The sequence below is a fragment of the Falco cherrug genome, chromosome 14 (genome assembly GCF_023634085.1).
Source record: "Falco cherrug isolate bFalChe1 chromosome 14, bFalChe1.pri, whole genome shotgun sequence".
Classification (NCBI taxonomy): Eukaryota; Metazoa; Chordata; class Aves; order Falconiformes; family Falconidae; genus Falco; species Falco cherrug.
The window spans coordinates 20,567,352-20,589,581 of NC_073710.1; the positions used below are offsets into that span (position 1 = coordinate 20,567,352).

The 22,230-nt window shown below is 42.2% G+C and overlaps 1 protein-coding gene across 1 annotated transcript in view; it reads right to left on the reverse strand.

The window, feature by feature from the left end:
* The window catches only part of ZCCHC14 (zinc finger CCHC-type containing 14), a 56,581-nt gene extending 36,104 nt beyond the window's left edge, over positions 1-20,477 (reverse strand). The window contains exons 1-2 of the mRNA XM_005432287.4: positions 19,266-20,477; positions 5,145-5,268 (exon numbers count right to left, since the gene is read on the reverse strand). Coding sequence (XP_005432344.2) covers positions 5,145-5,268; positions 19,266-19,829 — 688 coding nt within the window. The 5' untranslated portion in view covers positions 19,830-20,477. The remainder of the gene's footprint in view (positions 1-5,144; positions 5,269-19,265) is intronic.
* Between the last annotated feature and the right edge of the window lie 1,753 nt (positions 20,478-22,230).

Below are 22,230 nucleotides of genomic sequence, written 5' to 3' on the forward strand. Positions count from 1 at the left end.
CTAACTAAGAGAGCTCCTGCAGTCTAGTTTCTTGGGGAAAAGGATGCGTCAAAGTGGGAGACAAAAAAGGTGCAAGACCATACAAATACATTTTGCCAAGAAAAATAAATTGGGTAGCAAAAATAGTGGTTAGAAGTTCTGGATAGCTTATACCACACATTTCTGCTGCCTACTGTAATGAAATAATTTAGATACCAAAGCTTGCTGCACATTAACAATCAGCTTAACCTACCTGAGGTCAACAGGATTACTGCAGACAAGGATGTATTTTACATCTTAATATTAATCCAAAATTAAATCAATATATTACCGGGATGAGTTTTCTCTGCAGTTTGTTTTTCCTCACGTCCACAGACTGCGGCTCCTTTTCTCCACTAAGTCATGTGCTATTCTAGCCTGGGACACTGTCGAGGCTTTGCAGGACCCTGTATGTGGACTAGCAGCATACCTTCAATTAAGCAAGAAGCTTTACTGTGCTCAGCAGGAGTACTAAATGGAGTACATATTGTGGAGTAAAGCCTACTGCACCCATTTTACTTCAAAAAGCTTTACTCCTCTCTGTCCACAGAAAGCAGTTTGTGCCTATCATTAGATGCATGTGTTGCAAGAATTGTGATTCAGCTTCACTATATAAGGATCATATTTCAACAGTTGCTTCATTTGAAATCAGACTGGCTTGGAAACAATTTTGAGGTTTTGTGTGGCAACAGCGGAAAGGCAAGATAAATATACAGGAAACACAAAAACAGGGGGATTTTTGTCACTTCGCAGAAAATTAGACTTGCTCAGTCGAGGAAACCATCTTCCAGACTGCTTTATGAAGGAAAACAGTGGTAAGTGCCACCTGCAAAGCCTCACAGCAGTAATAAGCATCTTATAAATACCAACACAGAACTTCCACTGCAGAAAATTTAAAACAGAGGCTGTGACAAATCAAAATTTTACTCAGTATTATGAGAAATTATGGTATGAAGACGCAGTCTTCATACTGTAATGTTTTGCAACTTGCACTGCCTTTATTATAAAGATTCTTTTGTTCTGTACTTCAACATCTGGTCTAATGTACTTTATTCCACTGTGCTTTTGGAAAATATGCTGTGGTCACTGACCATGTTTAATACATTGCTAAAATATGTCACACGCACAAAGTAGTACTTGCCTAAAGTGCTATCCCCCTTAACGGCCAAATCATTCTGCTTGGAACTTTACAGGAAGAGTAACGAGTAACATCCCTGGTGTACGGGAAATTCCTATTGCTTTTTTAGAAAAATACAAAATAAGCTGAATTTTTCATTCAGCATTGACAGCCGTAACTACCGCCCTTTGGGAATTGCCACACAAGGTCAGAACAACTCCACATCCATAGGCTTGTTAGAAATCAGCTCTGTGAATGGGACTTCCCATAGCTCAGATCGCTCCTTCTGGACTTTGGCATAACAACAGAATTTCTTAGCCACCTGCACAGGACTACCTACAAAACAAAGGCTGCTAGTGAATATACTACTTTTAACCAGTGACCTTTAACCACCTGGGTGACTTGCTGCTGGGAAAACGTTCTGAAGGTAACTCCCCCAAAAATGTAGGGTAAAATCCTAAATTTGAAACAATCAACATCAGTGCCTTTAACAGAATCCCTCCAAGTAAGTTTGTGGACTTTGTTGGTGTTGTGCTGGGAAACACAACCTGCCTAGAGAAGGGACCACCACTACACTGTTGCTAAAGTAGGTACCTATCAGGCAAGCATGAAATCTCATCAAAACTAGAATCAACATTTCTGACACCTTCTGCAGCTATAGTTGCACTGGTTCAATTCTTGTAGCATTGCAGAAAAAAAAGCTTAGAGCAACAACCAGGAAGACAGTGTGGCACTAAACCCACACACAGTACGCAAAAAGTGCCCAACCTTCATTTGAATTTGGTAGTTTTGTTCCGATCAGCATTAAAACCATAGTTAAAACCTGACTGCGTTCTACAAACAGTGGAAAAGAGATCTAGCAACAGATTTCTCTCGGAATCTCAGTGACATGTAACACAAGAATCCATCTGTGTTTACCTCTCTTCTCCTTGACCAGCGAGATCTGTCAATACCTTAAAAATCTGTAAATAAGCCTGTCTGCAGCTTATAAGCACAACAGACAGTCCCTGAAAACAGGGAAAGTCTCCACTTCCTAAAGTCACCTCCAGTTAAAACAACTTCCAAACTTGTTTTCACAGATGTGAACGATCCTAAACCACTAATCAAAAAATATGATTGAAAACCACAATTTATAGTGCATGTTACAGCTATTAGACTTCAAAAGAGGTCCACATCCTTCTAGGTCAATACTCATTCTGTGTTTTTTTCTAAGCTTTGCACAAGGCAACTATTTTACAACAGAAGAGTCCAGATAAAGCACAGATACCTGAAATGCTTATGTCAACAGGTACAGGATCTTCCTAGTGTCACAACTTTTACTCTGCAGAAATGTCCTTCTTAGTCTACCCTGCTTTAAGCACTGATACATGCAGAAGGGAGAAGGGGCTTTAGCTGAGACTGAAGAACAAGCATAGGAAAACGAGTGAATTTTGCTAAATAACCATGATTGCCCCTGCTGGTCACCACTCCAACTTGGGCATTACAGCATGAATGCAGTGTCCCAGTGCCTGATGACATTCTCATGGTTAGCTGGGCCTCTGAGATCAAAGGAAAGGTTTATGGACTTCTCACAGTGACACATGATATATAAATTCATTTCCCAAGGCAGCAATATTCTGTGAGGACGGGGTGGTGAAATTATTCAGAGCTTATGTATTTGACAAGTCTCTACATGAAGCATGTATGAATGTTTCCAGCTAACCACTTAATGCAAACACAAGTGCATACAGACGTTCACCATAGTTTAAAAGCATTGAGCAATATAGTCCACTCTTCTCGTGTCTCTCCCATGTAGAAACTTGAAATAGTTTACGCTAAAGGCTAGTTTCAAAACATGGATTAGGGAAAATACAGCCACTGATAGCTTTCAGGTCCAAGCCTACTACAAACCCATTCACTGTTCAACCATATACAGAGTACGTTACATTACTGACATTTCTACAAATCAGGATTAAAACCATTCACTGAATTAATACAAACTGTCTCTAATCCAACTAAGCACCATGGATACTGCACCTTTCATGAGCTTTTGCATTTTTCTCCTGTTTCAGCTACAGCCTTTTTAACTGAGACACTTCCAGCTCCAGTACTTTGCCAAGAGAGGAATGATGAACTTAGGCAGCTCACTATTTCTGACCACAAGTGAGAAGAAATCCTGTCCTCTCAAGCTGTCTGGAACAAGACTCACTAGAAAGTATCAACACAAGAATTACACAACTGGCCAAGCAACCTGTCTGTTCCATACACTCATGACTGAATTTCACATGCTCTAGTTTAAAAAGTTAGCTGGTCCTGCTAAATTAGCACTTGTTTGTTTGCCACAAGAATCAGAAATCTCTAAGCCAGCAATGGTTGCTCTGGGCTGGCAAATCATCTTCAGTTGTGCTCCAATCTTAAGAGACAGAACTCCCTACCAGACAGATCATCATGTATCAAGGAAAGCTCAACACAATCTTTGCTGCTGGTGAACCAGAAAGCAGAGTATCAGTTCCTAAGAAAACTGTATTTGTTCCACAAACTCCTTTTACCAACCACCACTAAGGGAATCTATAAATTAAAAAGCTACATTCCCTGAAAACTAAGCAGGTATTCTATAAGAGAAAACCAGATGAGAGGAAAACCTAATTAATTTTCACCGTGTACCATGACTAATCTTGGCATATATGGTACTGGAATAGCAATCACAGAGTACAAATGAAAATAGTGTTGAACCCTGTCCTATTTTTAATCAGATGAAAGCCACAAACTTAGCCATGCTTCTGCTTAGTACTGCATTTTCTTCTACCCTGATAGTTTTTACAGCTGGAGAAATAGCTACTTACAGCACTATTCCACTGTAAAAAATTATTGTTACTTACAGCTACTAGGATTATAGTTGAGGATGTCAAAGAAAAGGATGTCTGGTGGAGGCAAGCTAAGAACATTTCCTTGGGACATTTAACCCTTTCCAACCTGTATCAGTTCCACCGAGCAAAGACGTATTTTTAAATTCTTTATCACCATTTACATGGTGCTAAACTTTACTTGCAACGTTATACAGCAAGCCAGTGGCAGAAAAGGAAACAGAACTCCGAAGACCTATTCCAAATTAAAAAAAAAAAATTGATATGGTCCATGACAATATTTGTAATGATGTTTGAAGGCAATATACTAATGCTGCTAATGTGATGGTATATTTTCCCTGCATTTGTTCTGCCATAGAGCTGTTTTTCTAAATACCACAAAGAGTTCACAAAAGCCATTCTACACAAATAGCAGCTTACAGTTCAAAGACTTCCCCCACCTAACAGTACTTTTTGTATGCATTAAACAAAAATACTGTTAGTCAGATTTTAACCTAGGCATTTTAATATTTGTAATCATAGCCTGGAGTGTGGAAATGGAATGCGTACTTATCAACTCAAATTTGCTAAACCCAGTTTTTGACCAGGTCAGCATGTGATATAGCATTACAAAAATAAAACTAATTTTTTAACCACATTCAGAGTGCATACGTGCTGAGAAAGGTGCAAGGACTTTCCGGTCTTCCCCTCCTCTTCCCTCAGCATCTCACTTAAGCTTCCAATTCCACGTTTCTCTTGTTTCCCAAGAACATAAGTGTAACTGCTGTTTTAAATGGCTTCTCTTCTCCCCAGTAAAGCACTACTCATTACCATATGGTTCATCCAAGAAGTAACCTGCTACTATGAGGACGGAAGGTAGAGAGTCAGATGTATTAACAACTCTGAGAATATAGTACTTCATGAGAGCTAAGGTGGTATTTCGACTCATAAGGGACTGTCTTGCTTATTTTCCCAAGAGAAGAATATGCATACTTGTCTGCTGCTGACCATTTTTCACTGATACATTAACATTTACACAAAAACCTTTCTATGATTTCCTTTGCTCAACCCAACCCAGAAGTAAAGCAAAATCCCAGTCTCCAATCACAATTAAAATAACACTAATCACCATCAAGAGATATGAGTTTGTTCCCCCATTAGAAGTACGCATGCGGAAAAGGACACACCTTTGGAGTGTTTCCCCGAAGGCCTCTTGGGTAACGACTCCTCAATGGAATGTGTTGATGTATGTAGTACATTTTCCAAACTGTTACTGACGCTGCTGATGGGGGTTTCGGACCTTGGAGTGACCTGAAAAGAAAAAAAACCACCACAAAAATCCAATAAAATACACTGAGGGAATGCACAAACATCACACCTTCTTCCAGAGTGAGCAGAACCACTTTGAAGGCAGTTAGGAGAAGTTTGCTTCTTTAGAAACCAAAGGGTGTTATTACTGATTTTCCACAAGTAACAGTTCAGGGAAGTTGTTTTAGTCAGCAGCTATTCACAAATCTAGATTATCTTGGCTAATCTAAAAAGCTACTTAAGGTATAATTCTTTTTTAAACAATAGTCACACAGCAGTCAATTGTGGAGATATTGCAAGACCCTTAACCTCTCCACAGTGCAGTTCTTAACTTTTCAAGAAGAAGACTAGGGGAAAAGGGATCTTGGAAAATATCCTTTTTATGTTATGTCACCGTGCTGGTTTTTGGCTGGGACTGAGTTAATTTTCTTCATAGTAGCTGGTATGGGGCTACATTTTGGATTTGTGCTGGAAACAGCATTGGTAATTCAGGGATGTGTTAGTTACTGCTGAGCAGCCCTTACACAGAGCCAAGGGCTTTTCTGTCTCTCACACCATCCAACCAGTGAGTAGGTGGGACTCGGGGGGGGGGGGGGGGGGGGGGGGGGGGGCACAAGGAGCTGGGAGGGGACACAGCCAAGACAGCTGACCCCAACTGACCAAAGGGATATTCCATAGCATACGATGTCATGCTCAGCATATACAGCTGGGTAAGAAGGATGGGGGAATGTTCAGAGCAATGGTGTTTGTCTTCCCAAGTTACCATTACACACGATGGAGCCCTGCTGTCCTGGCGATGGCTGAGCACCTGCCTGCCAATGGGAAGTGGTAATGAATTCCTTGTTTGGCTTTGCTTGCATGCATGGCTTTTGCTTTACCTATTAAACTGTCTTTATCTCAACCCACGAGTTTTCTCACTTTTACTCTTCCGATTCTCTCCCCCATCCCGATGCAGGGGCAGCGAGCAAGCAGCTGTATGGGGCTAGGTGGCCAGCTGGGGTTAAACCGTGACAGTCACCTATCTACACAGATGGAGACTCAAGGCGTTTCAAAGTATTTCCACACAGATTACAATAAATTCATTCCAATTTATCAAAAAACTCAATTTCTTGTCTTTGCCATTTAAAAGCCTGCTATCATGATCATATTTCAATGAAAAACTGTACACTAAAAATGCCCAAGCAGAAGGCTGCATCATCTGAATGGACTTCATTACCCAATACATACCTTCTAAACTGCATTTAGCATAAGAAAACATTTTCACCATTACTTGAAACTACAGAAACAAACATAAGTCAATAGAAAAAGAGGAACTGAACACTGCCCACTTCAGCTGCTGTCCACAAAGGCATTCACAATTATGTAGCAACACAAAACCACCCTACTTGTAACATTCAAGCCTACCTCATAACAAGGCAATTACTCTCTTGTTTTCTAGGTAATGAGAAGCAGAAGTAGATGAACGGTTACATTAGCAGTCTTGAACACAAGGGTTTAAGTATCTTAAGAGGAAAGTGTGCTTTAAAGAGGTAGTTAAGACTAACAAAAGCACTCCTACTAACTTACTTGAATTTCAATTGCCACATTTTGAATCAACCTGAAATCCTGGTATGGAGAGCTGTAATTAGAATTTAACGTGGATTTTAGCCTTTTACAAATCACAGGAGAAAATGTGCATCTTTACGTAACCAAAGAAACTATTCTTGATTCACAGCAACCAATACCAGCAACTACAGGTCCCTGTAAGGAAAAAGTCTCACTCAGACACTGTTTACTCGACACAGCGCCATGAGTTAGAATCATTTATGCTTGAAACAATACTTTGTTCACCCTATCATTAGCCTTACATATTGACATCAATCAGAATACACAATGCAAGCCAAAAATAGCACATCCCTACTCTATACAATTACCTATTGTAAGCTCCATTTTAAGACCAATGTTTACGGATTTATATGCAGTTTAAGCCAGCAGCACAAGTGAAAGACTTTGTCTACTTCACATCCATAAAAAAAAAGCTTGTATGTGGCAAAGAAATCAATCCAGAAAGGCAGAGTGTTGGGAGGAAGCAGGATTACAAGTACCTGCTTTCCTTTTCAGCACTGTTAGTCTGCTTTTCAATGAAAAAATATTTACTCGTATGCTTCTCCAGCACAGCTTTCCACCAATAAAAAAACCTCCGTTATTAGGCTTTCCTATTAGAAAGACTAGCCATTAAACTCTAAGCCTGGGGAGAGGTGGGGAATAGTTTAAGTCTCCTTGCCAATGTCAGTCTTTACCAAAGCTTATCTCACACCGCCTCTCTCCTGGAGCTCATTAAACTCTCACTCCAGTGGATTGCTGCTGGGAGGAAGTTCCAGTGGACTGAGCAATGACACCACCATCCTCCTGGCGATGGGAGATTTCAGAAGAGCAACTGAGTCACAGAGCAAGCTAGAAAATTATGTTCAGGCAATACAATGTTATCCTAAACAACGAGGTTCCAAATATTCAGGACTATCAGCAAATATAAACACTTACAGTACTTGAAAGAGTAAGAACATCACCACGTGGTCTCGGAAAAAAATCTCTAAACAAGCAGTTTGTTACAATATATTGCCTCCTATCTTGTATTCCCTTCTCGCCACTATCCTCAAAATAAACATCGCGTGCAGTTTAAAATTTGTATTTTGTTTATACATAACCTCCAATTCTTTCCATAAAGATTTAATTTTTTTATACTTGGTGAAGATTAATTTAGCCCATATGTCTTGACTGACTGAGCTCATATACTATCTGATTCAGTTGCACATCAAAGCAAAGCAGTTTCAAATTGGCCTAGAAAAATCACAAAGCTCTGATTAGTTCCAAATGGAGCACTTTGTTAGTGAGCTGAATGGTGCTATAACCAGTAAATCTGACTGCTTAAAGCTCTCATTCCAAGTTTTAAATAATTTTTTCCACTGACTTAAACATAGCAATACTGCAAACGTTTGGATTTTTTTAGGGAAAGTAAAATAACAAAAAATGTTTTGCAAATCAAAGTTTTATTTCCAAAATAGTAACGGGGCATGTGAGCGTGTGTTTGGGTTTTTTCGGTTGGGTTTTTTTAATTTATTTTTTTAATTTGAGGCCAAGGAAAACAGAACAGAACCTGTCAGCTATGAACTGGAGAAGATACTGTCCTGAGACGGTTGAGAAAAACAGTGGCAAAAGCTTAACAGTAGATGTCCAGGGAGATCTTGTCCAAATTCAACTGTACAAGGTAAATTCTGGGAGGAATGTTCACCATATCTGAACACTACTGTAATCCCTAGTTTGGAGTCAACAGAAGCAACTATTAATAAGTACTCACTGGATTCTCAATAAAGAACACAGCATTCCAGTGAGATGAAGATTCTGAAAAGTGGTTAGCAAATTGCTTTGGATCTTTTAGGATCTTTAACATTTCTGAAGAAAGCCAAGATGCCATTAAAGAATAAGCATCTGCTGCTCAAGAGCTGCTAAAGGTTTGTTTTCTAAAGCTGTAACAGTCCACAGCAAAGGTGGATAAGCTGGCATCACAGAAACCAGAAATGTTCAGGCTATGTATAATAACAAACCACAGGGGTGACATTTTATAAATGCGGAAAAATTCATGATTCATTCAAGGTCTAAGAAGGTACAGTATCAGACATCTGAACAAGAGATTTTGGATTTTTCCACTGAAATTTGAGAATATTAGCAGAAACAGTTCACAAAGCCTACTCAAATACAACAGCAACCCCAGAGAGCTAAAGCAATAGAAATTTTCTTCACTATGCCTAACCTGACTCTTAGCACAGCATTTTGCAGAGGGTCAGGGAGAAGGAAAACCCTCTGTTCACCTATCCATAGTTTCATTAGGTTACTCATAAGTTGTATTAACATCAGAGTGGCCTGTAGGCTTATTAATGACTCTAGAAGATGCAGGATTCAAATGGCTGCAGAAGAGATTCCTAAACTATTTTTACTCATCTCTGATGTTGCATCTACTCCCTCCATAGCAAAGCATCTGGCTCACAGATGGAATTCTGATTTTCCAGATTAGAACATAGCTTGTCTCCTGAATTTCAAGTTAAAGTAGTAGCCATAACTAAAAATAACAACAAAAATTCATCACTACCTAATGACTAACTGAGGCTCAGACTGAATTCTTCTGTGCCTCATTCTCCATATTAGTAAAGACAGCAGCAAAACTGGTATTAGTTACCAAAATATGTCCTCCCAAGCAAGGGCTAGAGGAGAAGGATCACAGAATGCCACCCTGAAGGCCTCCACCTCCAGGAGTTAACCAGGAAGAGCAAAAATTGCTTTGATTCAGGGGTCAAGGACAATCATGCCAAGGTATCAGATGTAATTGCGAGAATTTTAGCTGTTATCACATTTTTTTCCCCTTTTCACCTGCAAGCAAACAGCAGCATTTTTTTCAGCAGAGTGATCTTCTTTTTGGCAAGAGATGTACTAACAGGCAGAGATTTTCTTCGGACAGGAAAAAAAAAGTTCTACACTACAAAGCTCTCCAAAACACTTGACCCATCATAAAACATGCAGAAAAATTAATAAATAAAACCACACAACAAAACCAGGAGCAGTTAGTTCCACAGGTGGTGATTCTCTTTCAGCCACTCTTACCTGAAGTGGCTCTGCCATGATCCAAGACAGTGGAAATCAGTATGGAAAATATGGTAAATCTGTAAAGCCAGCTTCAGTAACTGGTAGATTTGCTTCCCCAGGGATAATGCCTAACATTTAATATAGCAAAGTCTTTCATAAAAATAACAGGACTGAGAGAAATCAACTTAATGTGGCAAGAATTTTACCAAAACAGCAATATGTTCCTTTTAAAAATAACTTAAGCAGAAGACAGAATACATGGCATAATAGCAAAGTATTTGCTGACTTAGTTTGAAGTGGAGCCAATACTAAAAGTTAACATAGCTTACTACCTAAAGTAACATGTATACATGTAACAATATAGGATCTGATGGAATAAAATACAGATTTCTATACCTAGGTCGGTATGAAGTTTAGGTCATGCATTACACAGGAAAAGTGAACAAAATATAAAAGCAAAGAGTCAGTTACGTGAGATACTAGGGCTGCAGCTAAAAGCTACACAAACATTCTCCCATTGATCACGCAGGAAAAAACTTTTTCACATGATGCTGTTTTCGAAAGTGGCCAATGATACACTGGGGAAGCCCCACAGATAAATGCTTCTGCCAATACTTGCTTTGGAAGTCTCAATTAAAAAAGGTTTTTCATAATCACAAACTGACCTCCATGCTTGAGGCTGATGCAGGTAACGTATAAGAGTGCACTCAGGAATTGGAGCACTGAAGTCTGGGGGGAAAAAGAACAGTCAACTCCATTCACTCCTGCCAGTTTCATATTAGTGAGTATTAACAGCAGCTTATTTTGAGGTTAACACCAAGGTCTTTAACACAGTGCAATGCTGTTTGCAAAAATGCTCCAGCAGAAGCTTGATGGCAAGGATACAGCCCTTGCATGCTTAGGCAGATAAGCTGCTATTTCCCAATGCAGGAACATAACTCAGGTTCCCAAATTACTTGGGGGGGGAAAAAAAATATTTTAGAAATGCACTGCTGACACTCAGATGTCAGCCTACTGATGTATGAGATTGTTCAGTAGGCTAAATCTGAGCCAGAAGCAAGAGCAACCAATGCAACGAGCTGAAACTCAAAATCTACTGAGACTACAAAACCAGGAGGAGCAAGACTGAGCAAACATCCTCCTCTAAGTAGCAACAAGCCATTAGTCTGCCCAGCTGCTTGTGAAACCATAGCCTCAGGCACCCGTTCTGCATTTACTTATATATGCAAATACCCAACTGTTCTCCTAGTAGAAGAACAACATTAAAAACTACTCCTTTTGAAGATTCGGGCTCTTCCACAAGGATGTTTAAGTAACTCAAACACACCCAACCTTTCATGTACCTTTTAAAGTCCTCAACACTGCTCAACATTTAAATTCATGTGTTCAGTTGCTCTGTTGGACTGGGACAGGAATGCAACTGAAAGTGTTTGTGCTAGAAATTCATGCAGTATGTATAGCCAGGGTCTACAAAAAAAAAAGATTTAAGCACCAGGTGCAATCAAGTCATGTGTGTCCATGTTTCTCCACAACTACAAAACGTCCCACACCTATTCTCATAGGAGGCCGGTAAAAACATATCCATCTTTGAACACAAAGGGTGAAGAGGCAATTCACAGTGAAATAGGATAATAGATTTTGTCCTGTGAGGCTATTACTGGAATGAAATGAGGCATGCAGTACTAAAATGCTACAGGACAATCACACACCTGCTACAAGGCTCCATTATACATTCAGCAGAGCAGATGGACCAGAGAAGTCTGGGCTAGATTCTATTGACTAAGTAATTTCTACTAAAAATCCACTGCTTAAAGAATTGTGAATACTTTGTTAACACCAGGAACATAAATCTACTACAGAGTAACTGGACTTTAACTACCTTGCACTGGTGTTTGCCCTTCAAGGCAGACAGTCAAAAGAAGCATTTGAAAACACCTGGCAACTGTAGTTTGTGCAAAGATGTGCGCTCACCCCTTAAGCCAAACAGGCGAAGCCACGCTCTGCAAAGAAGTTTCAGAATTCTTTAACATTAGCTAATGCAATGCTTGCTGCCACCACTACAGTCTCCAACAGTTAACCACATGAGCTTGCCAAACAGGCAAAAAACATGGGATTTCCCGCTGAAAAGATACACCGAGTTAAAGATTGAACTCTAAAGGGAAAACTAAAGGGAAGACCTCTCTGTAACAGGCAACATGAAAAACACAAGTATTAATACAAATAAGCTATAAACCAACAACCTGTTTAAGCTACCTGATCTTCCATGGTTTACTATAGCTTACTGGACAAGCTGCAAGTGCAACCAGTTCACTCACATTGTGCTAGTTCAACGCACTTTCATTCTAGACTTCTGGTACATCAGAATCATACTTCCAAAAGAGACAGATGACAAGAATATTTTATTCCTTTTTCCTTCAAAAACAGAAAGAGAAATAAAATCTGAATTTTACAAACCAATCATTAAAAACACCTCAAAGTCAAAACAGAGAACTGCTTCTAACCAGACCTTGGAAGAGATACTACTGCTCTGTATCCCAAAACTGATGGGCAAGTATGTCCCAGTTTGTCCACTTGAATGCTACCAAAAGCTAGAAGCATAGCATCAAAACAGGAAAATTACCTTATACTTCCCAAGAGAATTCAAAATGTAGCTATGTCCTAACTGCTATGCAAGCCTTTAGCCCTTAATGACATCTGCCTTTAAAACATTATCATGTTGACTTTCAAGCTACCATACTTACGTTGCCAGCATATGGGTGGGAAATTGCCCCCACAGGGCCAGCATATACATTTGGGAGGTAAACAGAGTCAAGCAGTTCCAAAATCCACTGAAGTATAATCCAAGCAATGATACCATAAGCCTTTCCCTGGTAGAATGGTTCATTGCCACTCCAGTCTCTTCTGTAACAATTCACAAATTAACAAGATTGGCAAAAGTTATCTGACAAGTCACAAATTCACTGAATTGTACTTCTCCCTCCTTCCCCTCCTCTATCCATTTAAGTAATTGCTTGGGTGTAATAAAGCTACTTATGGTGAAAAAAAGGTGACACTGGAAAAGTATTCATAATACGCATGAAAAATATTCACTTTCACTATTTATCATTGTGACTTGGCAGGTCTTTAATTAAAATTAAGATCTTGCTCTTAAGTAATTGATCTTCTTATTTCTGGATCACTTCAGCTATTTACCAAAACCCTGACACCCTGCATCAGCCAGAACACCTGTTAAAAAGTTTATCTCTTCAAATGGATATTATTGGATAATCATACAAATGGGACCAAAGGAAAAATTCAATTTTAACATGAGGCAAAGGCAAGGAATTCAGATGTTTGCTCATTACAAAACCCATGCCAAGAAATATATCTCTTTGCCAGATTTAGTACCATTTCAAATTTAAATAAGGAATAACTTCAATTCAACTTGTTCCAATTCTTTTGCCAAAGAGTAAAGTCAAATTCTAGTTTAAGTGTGACAATGCTTCTCATTTCGACAGACAAATTACATCTAGTATTTCTATACTAAGATTCTGCAGATTCACAGAAACTCTTATCTATATTCTTTAGATTCTTGGGAACAACATTCCTTTTGTTGGCTTTTTTTTTTTTGGGGGGGGTGGTGGTGTAGAAAAAGCACTCAAGATCAAGTAGTAAAATGGACACTGCTGTATCTGAATACAGAAGATGACTATACACATCCCTTTAGCAGAGCACACTTAAAAGTATCATAGGTACTGCAGCACTGAGAAGTCCATAGAAGAATCAGAGCTCTATCCTGCTAGAAAGAGGCAGTGCTGTATCTAATATCCAGCTAAAAGATGACAGGATCTCCGTTTCAGCAATTCAGACGTTTAAGAAAAAGCACTAGACCAAATGGTTAAATACTTTCACACAAGGATGCTGTTCAGTACCTTTGAAGTTAGACACTGGAATGCTTGTTAGGTGTGGTTAACTACTACTGGCTCTGCTCTTCCAAGCAGGATCTGCATACAGCTTGTACACAGATTCAATTAAAACAGTTTCAAGTCTGGCCCAGTTCAAAATGTCCAACACCTTACAATAGGCATTTTTATTCCAGAAGAGATGAGGCCTACTTCAATATTACCTTGTATACTGTTAGTTGTCAGTTAAGCAATTAGTAGAAAAGAGTAAATAGAAAAAAAAAGTGAAGTGGAACTCACTCTTAAAACAAAAACTTCATTCAGCCTGCACAAAAAAATGGGAAAGCAGTTCACGGAAAAAGCAACATTATTAGCTCAACACAAAGTTTTTGGCTGCTCTGTCCCTGATGTTTGGATGTACAGTGCACTTCCCAAGCAAACTCATTTAGGTTCTTAAACTCAAGCTCATCATGTAACATAGGATAAGGCAAAGTGAATTTGGGGGCAATTAATACTTTTACTACAGGAGACCTTTATCTTCCAAGGATTCCTTTATACGTTAAGCTCATTTCTGAAAATATTACAGGTTTGAGTATGAACCATTTTATCAGAGTCACACAACTTTCAAACAAGAATATCAGTAAAAAATGAGCCAGCACTGGAAGCCTCACATTTCTTGACTGGAACATCAAGAGGCAAGTGTAATCCGTGTAGCCTCAAGTATCCAGAATACTGAAAGGACGGGCAAAGATTGGCATGTGTCACCAAATGGAAGCTGCAAAACCTGCCCCTACAGCTCCCAAGGTTAGTCGCACGTGTTTTTGAAAATTAGATCATTCCTGGGACAGCAACTACTGATATCAGTGAGTAAACACCTCTAATCCTAGCTAGCAACTGCTATTAACACGGTAATCTACTAAAGCTATGAAATATCCTCAGTGGGTTAGGAGGCTAAAATTGGGTTTTTCGTGATTCACTCTATCCCTACAAAGCTAGCATAAAGGCCATAAAGGCAACTGATCTAGATCACTTAATAGCTAGATTGCTTACTCCATGAGGACTTAAGGACTCAGTTTCAACCCAACAAGTAATAGGGTTTTTTTCCAACTCATCATTCCACAGATGAAAAAAAATCTGAATATTTCTGGAGTATGTAACTTCAATCACCTATAGCACAGAGTGCAGACAGGTGAAGGTATTTGAAACAGCCCCCTCAGAACATCAGCTCTACACACTCCCAATACACACTCTTTACTTCCAAGTTTTAGATGAGCCTATGGAATTAGAACAGGTGAAAAATAGCATCTTATGCTATAAACTTGAAATAGCCATTGATGCAGTATTTGGAAGCTGACTAGGCAGGAGCCTTTTTTCCCATTCACCAGATACCAACCTGAAACAGCCACATAACTACAGTGTCACTGCCTCTTGTTTCCTCTCAGCTACAAAACCGTAGTCAGACCTGCTATTTATGACCCTGGTTCTGCAGCTGAAGCCACAACCAGACCATGGCTCTAACTGCACTGAAGAGCTCTTGTCCCAGCCAGCTAGCAGAGCAGGTGCTAAGTAGCCAAAGCATTATCTTATTTCCCCTGTTTTTACAGAACGATCTCAATGAATTGATGAAACAACTCCAAGAAATACAAGGTGGCAGATTCATGAATCTCTAGTTCTGGAAGTCATGTCCTCAGTGTCACTAACATATGTAGACTTCTTGAGAGGAAAAAGTTAGCCCATGCAGACAGTCATATTATTACGTCTAGATGAGCGCCAGTATCCAAGCAGGTCCTGGTATGTCTCTATCTGCAAGACATAAGTCTAAGGGGTTCTGTAAAGATAGCATCGCTACAGCCTCAAAGAAACCAAGAAGGAATAGAAACATTAAGTTTTCACCTACAGCAGAGACAGATGTTCACTGTCACAAGTCCTATGCAACCCAAGTCTGAATGGGTGGTTCAAGAAGTTGGGAGACAGTTTTGAGACATTTCTCGCTTCTCCATGGGTCACAAATCCAGCAGTAGCAGTCAGTCTGCCTATAAAAGCACCCAGATGTGTACAGGCAGAGCAGGAAAGATTTGACTACTCATTTTCATGTGCCCTGATGCTTCCAGCTCCCCCTCCTCTATGAAGGGAGCAGCAATTTGCAGCTCTAAGCATGGTACATCAGCATAGAAATCAGCCTTCAGATGCTAGGTTCTGAGTGCTGGCCAGAAAACCATTCTCTCTCCTTTGTGGCAAAGGTATAAACAACAATTTCAATTGTTAAATACCATATATCCACCTTAGATTTTATGCCTACAAGCAAAAAGCTTCAAGAATTCACAACTCAAGTCCTGCAGGCGTTGTCACCATTCAAAACCAGAAGAAAATACACAAGGGTGGAAATGATCATCTTTAGAGACTAAAGCAATAGTCTACTGTAGAGAGGACAGTGTTCTCCCTACTCGGGGCAAGGAAACTTAATGTTCATTTTGTACTATCAAGTAAAACCATGAATCTAATAATTACTGACCTACTTAAAGCCAGCCACAGACACCTTTTCCTGTAAAGTTAAGATTTATATATATATATAACGCATATATAATCCAAGAATAATCTCAAAAAGCACAAATTAAAGCAAAAATATATGGGCAGCTGTGTTGAGCCTCCTTCTAGTCAGCATTTGCTGCATAAGACAACCACAAAGAGCAGTGGCTTGCATCAGTAACCAACCTTAAATGTATTCACCTACCCCCAAAGCATGAAGTATCATGAAATCTTTACAGTAATTTTCTATCTACTGTTCAGTCTCTTCACTATTATACACAACTTATTTTTGAGAGATTTCACTATAAGATGTGAAAGAGAAGAGATGGAAAGAAGACTGCAAGCTCCAACCCTCAGTAAAAAAGTTGGAGCTAATAACGAGTTGGATCATATTTTAATAGGACTGACTAAGCAGAAGCAGTGCATTTCCATTTATCTCTGCAAAGAGAACAGAGAGCACTGTTCAACTTTTTTTGTTGCATTTCTCTAACAAACACGTTAAATGTAAATCATCAGAAATTGTAACAGACCTCTAGTTATACAAAAAAACCAGGCAGTCACACAAGTGTTAGCCCCTATTCCCACACTCCGCACAAGGGAAATGCTGAAGGGTAACTAGCCCTCTTCACAAAGGGCTCCCTATTTGCATGCCATTACACACCCATGCCATTCCAGCTTCCAAAAGTTTCTCAGGACCTCAAATGGTGACCACTTCTCCAGCTCATTTTCTAAGGATGAGCTCAAAGAGGTTTGAGCTTGGGAATTTAGGAGCAGCATTCATACCATTTTAACACACAGTGCTGACTTCAAGTACCAGCCTAGCGTAGCTCAAGCTCTAGTAAAGCAACAAGAGTGATGAGAAAGTGCTGGCACCAGGGAAGAAACTCTCCTCCAATTCTGAAGAGGACGAAGAGCGCCGGACTCTTGGCAGGCAGTAGCCCAGTGCAGCTCACTTTCTCTTGACATCCACATTGTTTTTTTTCTAGATGATGTTTCAACACAAGTATTGTCACAACATAACTTGGTAACATCACAAGATCTAAGCCCACAGCGTCGGAATTTATTTGTGCATATTTAAACAGGGTTGAATGGAGAAAGACATTTTTTTTCCACTTGCTTTACCCAACTCCTGTTTTAAGCCAAGTGCTTACTCTAAAAGTAAAAAAATTACTGGACTATCAACACTGAAAAAAATTTAACAATCTTAAAAAAAGGAAATCTGCATCTGTTCAAACAAAATGCATATTCAAGAGACTGTGAAAGGAAAATCACCTTTTTTGATGCCTCTCAACTATGCTGTACTCAACAACCAGTATTCTTCAATGCCAATTTCTTAAAAAACAACAGGTATTTTTAAAGAAATAACCCTTTGGCGAGTTCAGAAGAAAAAAAACGCACCACAATAATCAATTGACTGCCCTGTATGCCTTATTACTGGCATGAAAAATGGTAGGATGGATTCTCCGTCCATCTTAGATTGACATAAATAGTGCCAGAGTTTTTCAGCTACATAAATCGTGCACTATTTGTGAAGCTTTGAAAGCTTACTCTAAAAAACATTCCTGCCTGTATAATTGTACCTTTTTTTGCTCATCATATTTTGGGAAAACTTGTATGTGATTTACAGTCTTTCCTTTCAAACCTTGGGTTTCGCATCTTTGGAATAAGGGAAGTTGCAAGTAGTTAAGCGTCTGAAAGGCAGCTTTTTCTGGTTTTAATTATACCCTTCTACAATCCGTGTGAAATATTCTTTCCATCTATATTTTATTCACGTAGAGGTTTAAACTGAATAAAGAGGCTTTCCCATACCTCGTTCTTTCCCCGTAAAACAAAATGTCAGGAACAAGCAGTGTTTAAAGACATAGGAAGGGAAGATTAAGAGAAACACGAAATTTAATAATACTTATCTAAATTCTACAATTGAAGCAGGGGTATTCAAAGAAACATGAAACTGGAAGGACATTTGTATTCAGGAGAAGACCAGGCATAGATTTCTGTCTTCAGTCTGAAATTCAATACTCAACTTAATGGAATCTGTACTGAGCCCTCAGAAACAGCTTTATTTAGGATACTAGTCCAATACAGGGATTTTTTGCAGCCTTCAGGTATACACCACCTTTCCCAATAGAAGGGTAAGATAGTTATTTGCTGACAGAGACCTGCATCCCGTTAACTGATTACATACACCCACTTAACTAGTACTTGGTTTGAACTTTCAAACATGTTAAATTCAGTCAAAAAGACAGTTTGACTCCCTAACCTGTAGCAGGCTAAGAGTACTTAAGCAGTCAGTAACATGTCTAATTACTAACAGCACGTCTTAAAACGTTACTGCCTAGCTTAATTGCTGGCAATTGAATGAACGAACAGCAAGTTAATGACGGTGAACCACTGACACCAGGATCAACACCCGAGAGACTCAGGGTGACAGGCAACCACAACATTTCTTTAAGCTCAGTATCAGAAACGCAAAACTGTTTGCCATCACATTTATCTGAACAAAACCCCAGACTCACCAAGATGCCTTTGCCACTGGACAGCTACTCCCAAAGCCGACCCTCCTTTCCAACTTCTTCCAGGGAAACTTTTAAACAGGCGCTTGCTCCTGAATCTAGAAATACTACATGTTTGTTTCCCCTACTAAATCGCTGGTCTTCCATGCAGCCAGCAGGACTGTCCCCTCAGCAGATGTATTACCAGAAGCAATCAGTTAAGGTTTATACTGCTGCCTGTTGATCAGCTTGTGAACCCCTTCTCATTTAAATGTCACGAGCCCGTAAAAACTCCACGCATCCCCTCTTTTTGCCCTCTGTTGACCATCCCCATCATCAACCAAGCAAAGTGATCCCTGCCAGCCTCTCAGGCTGCCATTTATCACCAGGATGCCTGTACTAAAGGACAGGCTTGCAAGAATAGATGAAGAAGCAACCCAGTGCCCTGCACCAGTGCCATGATGGTGAGCAAAAGCAGGATACCCACCTTATGGCAGCCAGGATAGGTTGCCATGGTGTTGAGGGTAGAGGTGCTGGGATTCTTGCTGGTGCTGGCCATGATATTCTGGATCTGGGTGAGCTCTTGCCTCAGCACCTGTTTCTGGTGGAAGCTGAAAGCAGGGTGGTTGGATGCCATCGTGAAGAGCAACAGGAACTCATCCCCCGTGCGGCCCTCGTTGAGTTGTAGCCCATAGTTGTTGATGACCGAATCGATGTGGGTGAGGGTACGGAAGAGGACCCCGGCCGCCTCTCGGTGGGCAGAGCCGAGCAGGGCGAGAGAGACCAAAAGTTTGCTGCGTACCACCTCGTCCGTCAGGTTGGTGAGGCTGCCCAGGTCGGCGGGGTTGTTGGCCTTGATCTCGGAGTCGCGCAGGGAGTGGTAGTCCTTGCGGGCCAGGTCCTCCAGGCAGGCGCCCAGAAAGCGCAGCTCCAGCGGGATGCAGAGGTCCAGGAGGCCGCAGAGGAACTCCACACGCTGCGGGGAGGGCAGCTCGGAGAACCAGCGGTACACGCCGTCCCGCTGCAGCCGCGGGCACCGCTTCTCCACCATGGTGCTCCGCCTGCCCCCGGCACGGAGGGCGCACACCCTGGTCGGGGCAGCGGCGGCGAGGGCGGACGGCAGCGCCCCGAGGGGGGCCCGCAAGGCCGGCGCCCCCACACCCCCCAAGCGGCCCCCTCCGCGCTCCCGCCCCCCCGGCAAACCCGCCCCCCGGGGGGCGAGGGGGCCCGGCGGCGAGGAGCGCGGGGGGCAGCCCCCGGCGGCGGGCAGGGCCGGGCCGGGCCCCCCCGAGGGTGGCCGCCGGCGGCGCCGGGGGAGCAGGCCCGAGCAGTGAGGCGCGGCCTGGCCGCGGGGTCCCCGCCCGGCAGGGCCCGGCGGCCCCGAGCAGGCCTCTGCGCTCCCGCGTCCTCCCTCACGGGGCGGCTCCTTCTCTCAGCCGGGCGCCGGTCGCCTCCATCCTCTGCGCAAGCCTGTCCCGCCGCGCTGGGCCCCGCCGCCGCAGCCGGAGCCGCCCCGCCGCCGCCACAACCGCGGGAAATAATCCCTCGCTAGAAGGCGGCGAGCAGGCGGAGGGGGACGGTGCCGCGCGCGCACCGCCGGTCCGCGGCGGAGGGATCCCGGAGTGAGAAGTCCCAGCCGGGAGCGGAGCGGGAGGGAGGGAGAGAGAGAGGAGAAGGAGCGATGGAGCGCCTTCACTCCCGGCCTGACCCCGCGGCGGGCCCCGCCCACCGCCCTTCCGATTCGCCGAGCCGTCTACTCGCACCTGGGGATTGGCTGCTAGCGCGCTTCCCCCCGCCCCTTTCCTCACGTACAGGAGCGGGGTCTAGGGGGGCTGTCAATCGCCAGCGTTTAGCCCCCTTTAATCCCTCCCCCGGCGCTGATTGGTTGACAGGACGATTAAATATGGGGGGGGGGGGGCACAACCCGCCTTTTGTGTGCAGGCGCCCGCGGTGGCGGGCTGGGGCGTGGGGTGACCCTGAGGCGGGGAGCACGATTTTTCTGGGGGGAAATGGTGTTCTCAGCCCTGTCACAGCCCACGGGGCCAGGCCTGGGGCAGTGACCCCCTCGGGGTAGAGCTGTGCCTTGCCCTGCTGTGGGGACTGGGGCTCCCGTTCCTGCGGCATGGCCAGTGCTGCCTGGAGATGTGCCTCAGGCCGCTGTCCTGACTGACTTCCCAAATTCTCTCTGACCACCTTCGTTCTGTCCTGCCTGGAAGGCATATTCCCAGCCCATCTGCTGACTCGTGCTCTTGGCTAACCCTCATGTGGGGCTGTATGTGCCTTTTCACCGATTTTTCTGTCAAAAGTATCCTGATCTCAGTCATGAAGAGCCTCGCAGAGTAGAAGAGGGAATGGCTATGATGCCCTCTTTCCTTAGCTAGCGTTTTGGGATGGCAAAGAGCCTCCAGGATGGAGCGGAGGGGTGCAGTATGGCATGAGCTGCTGCTGGCTGCCTGATGCCAAAAACTCCGATAAAGCTTCTTGGCACCAGCGTTTCCCTGCGCAGCCTCACCAAACCAAGCCGTGCTCTACGGTCACAGCCAATTTGGCAGCTGACTTCAGATTGTCTTTAAATACAGTGTGGAAACAAAAGAGATGCTGAAGGTGTCAAAATGGTATTATTTTTTTTTTTACCCCCTACTCTCCATTCTAAACTGGGGATCTGGCCGACAGCGATGTGGCAATGCACATTTTGAAGCAGCTTTATCATCTTCAGATTTGCCTATGGATTGCACGGGCGGCACCCGGCAGCCAAGGGGCGGACGCATAATTTATTTTTTTCATAATGTTTTTCCATGGGACTTGGCTGTATGTCTGCTGTAGCCCAGTAGCCAGACGGCGCATCAGTTAGATAAATGATATGGGGGAAGATCTTTAAGTGGAGTGGGCCAGGAATAACATTTTTAAATGCAGCCCCAGGCAAGCAAAGATGATTCCAGACTTGATTTTTTATAAGATTGTAATCTTGGAAGATGGACCGTGTGTTTTATTTTAGCAAGTGCAATATTGCTGCAACACAGATAAACAAAAGAGCTAACACTGAGGTTTTTAAAAGCAGCATTGCATTTTGTCTTGACTTGATCTTTATGGGGTGCACATGATGCCCAAACGCAGGCTGCTTTCTGTCACATGAATTGTGTGAACACTTGTGTTGATGTCATGTAAAAGAAAGAGGCTTATTCCTTTGGGTGACAGTTTATTGGAAATCTCATTATACACCTTGCTAAGATGAACTGCTGCACCACAAAAATTCCAAATGCTGGTAGTTTATCCTTTTTTATTTCCCTGTGGAATATCGTAGACCATCAACTGCATTTATTGAAGTCCTCTGAAATGCAAGAGTAAGCAATCAAAGGACGCTTACTGGGGTTGCATAATGTCATATATTGTAAAGCTATACAACTCTGCTTCTGTGTTGCAGACTCCTGCTGTGAGAGGGTCCTTGAAAATCC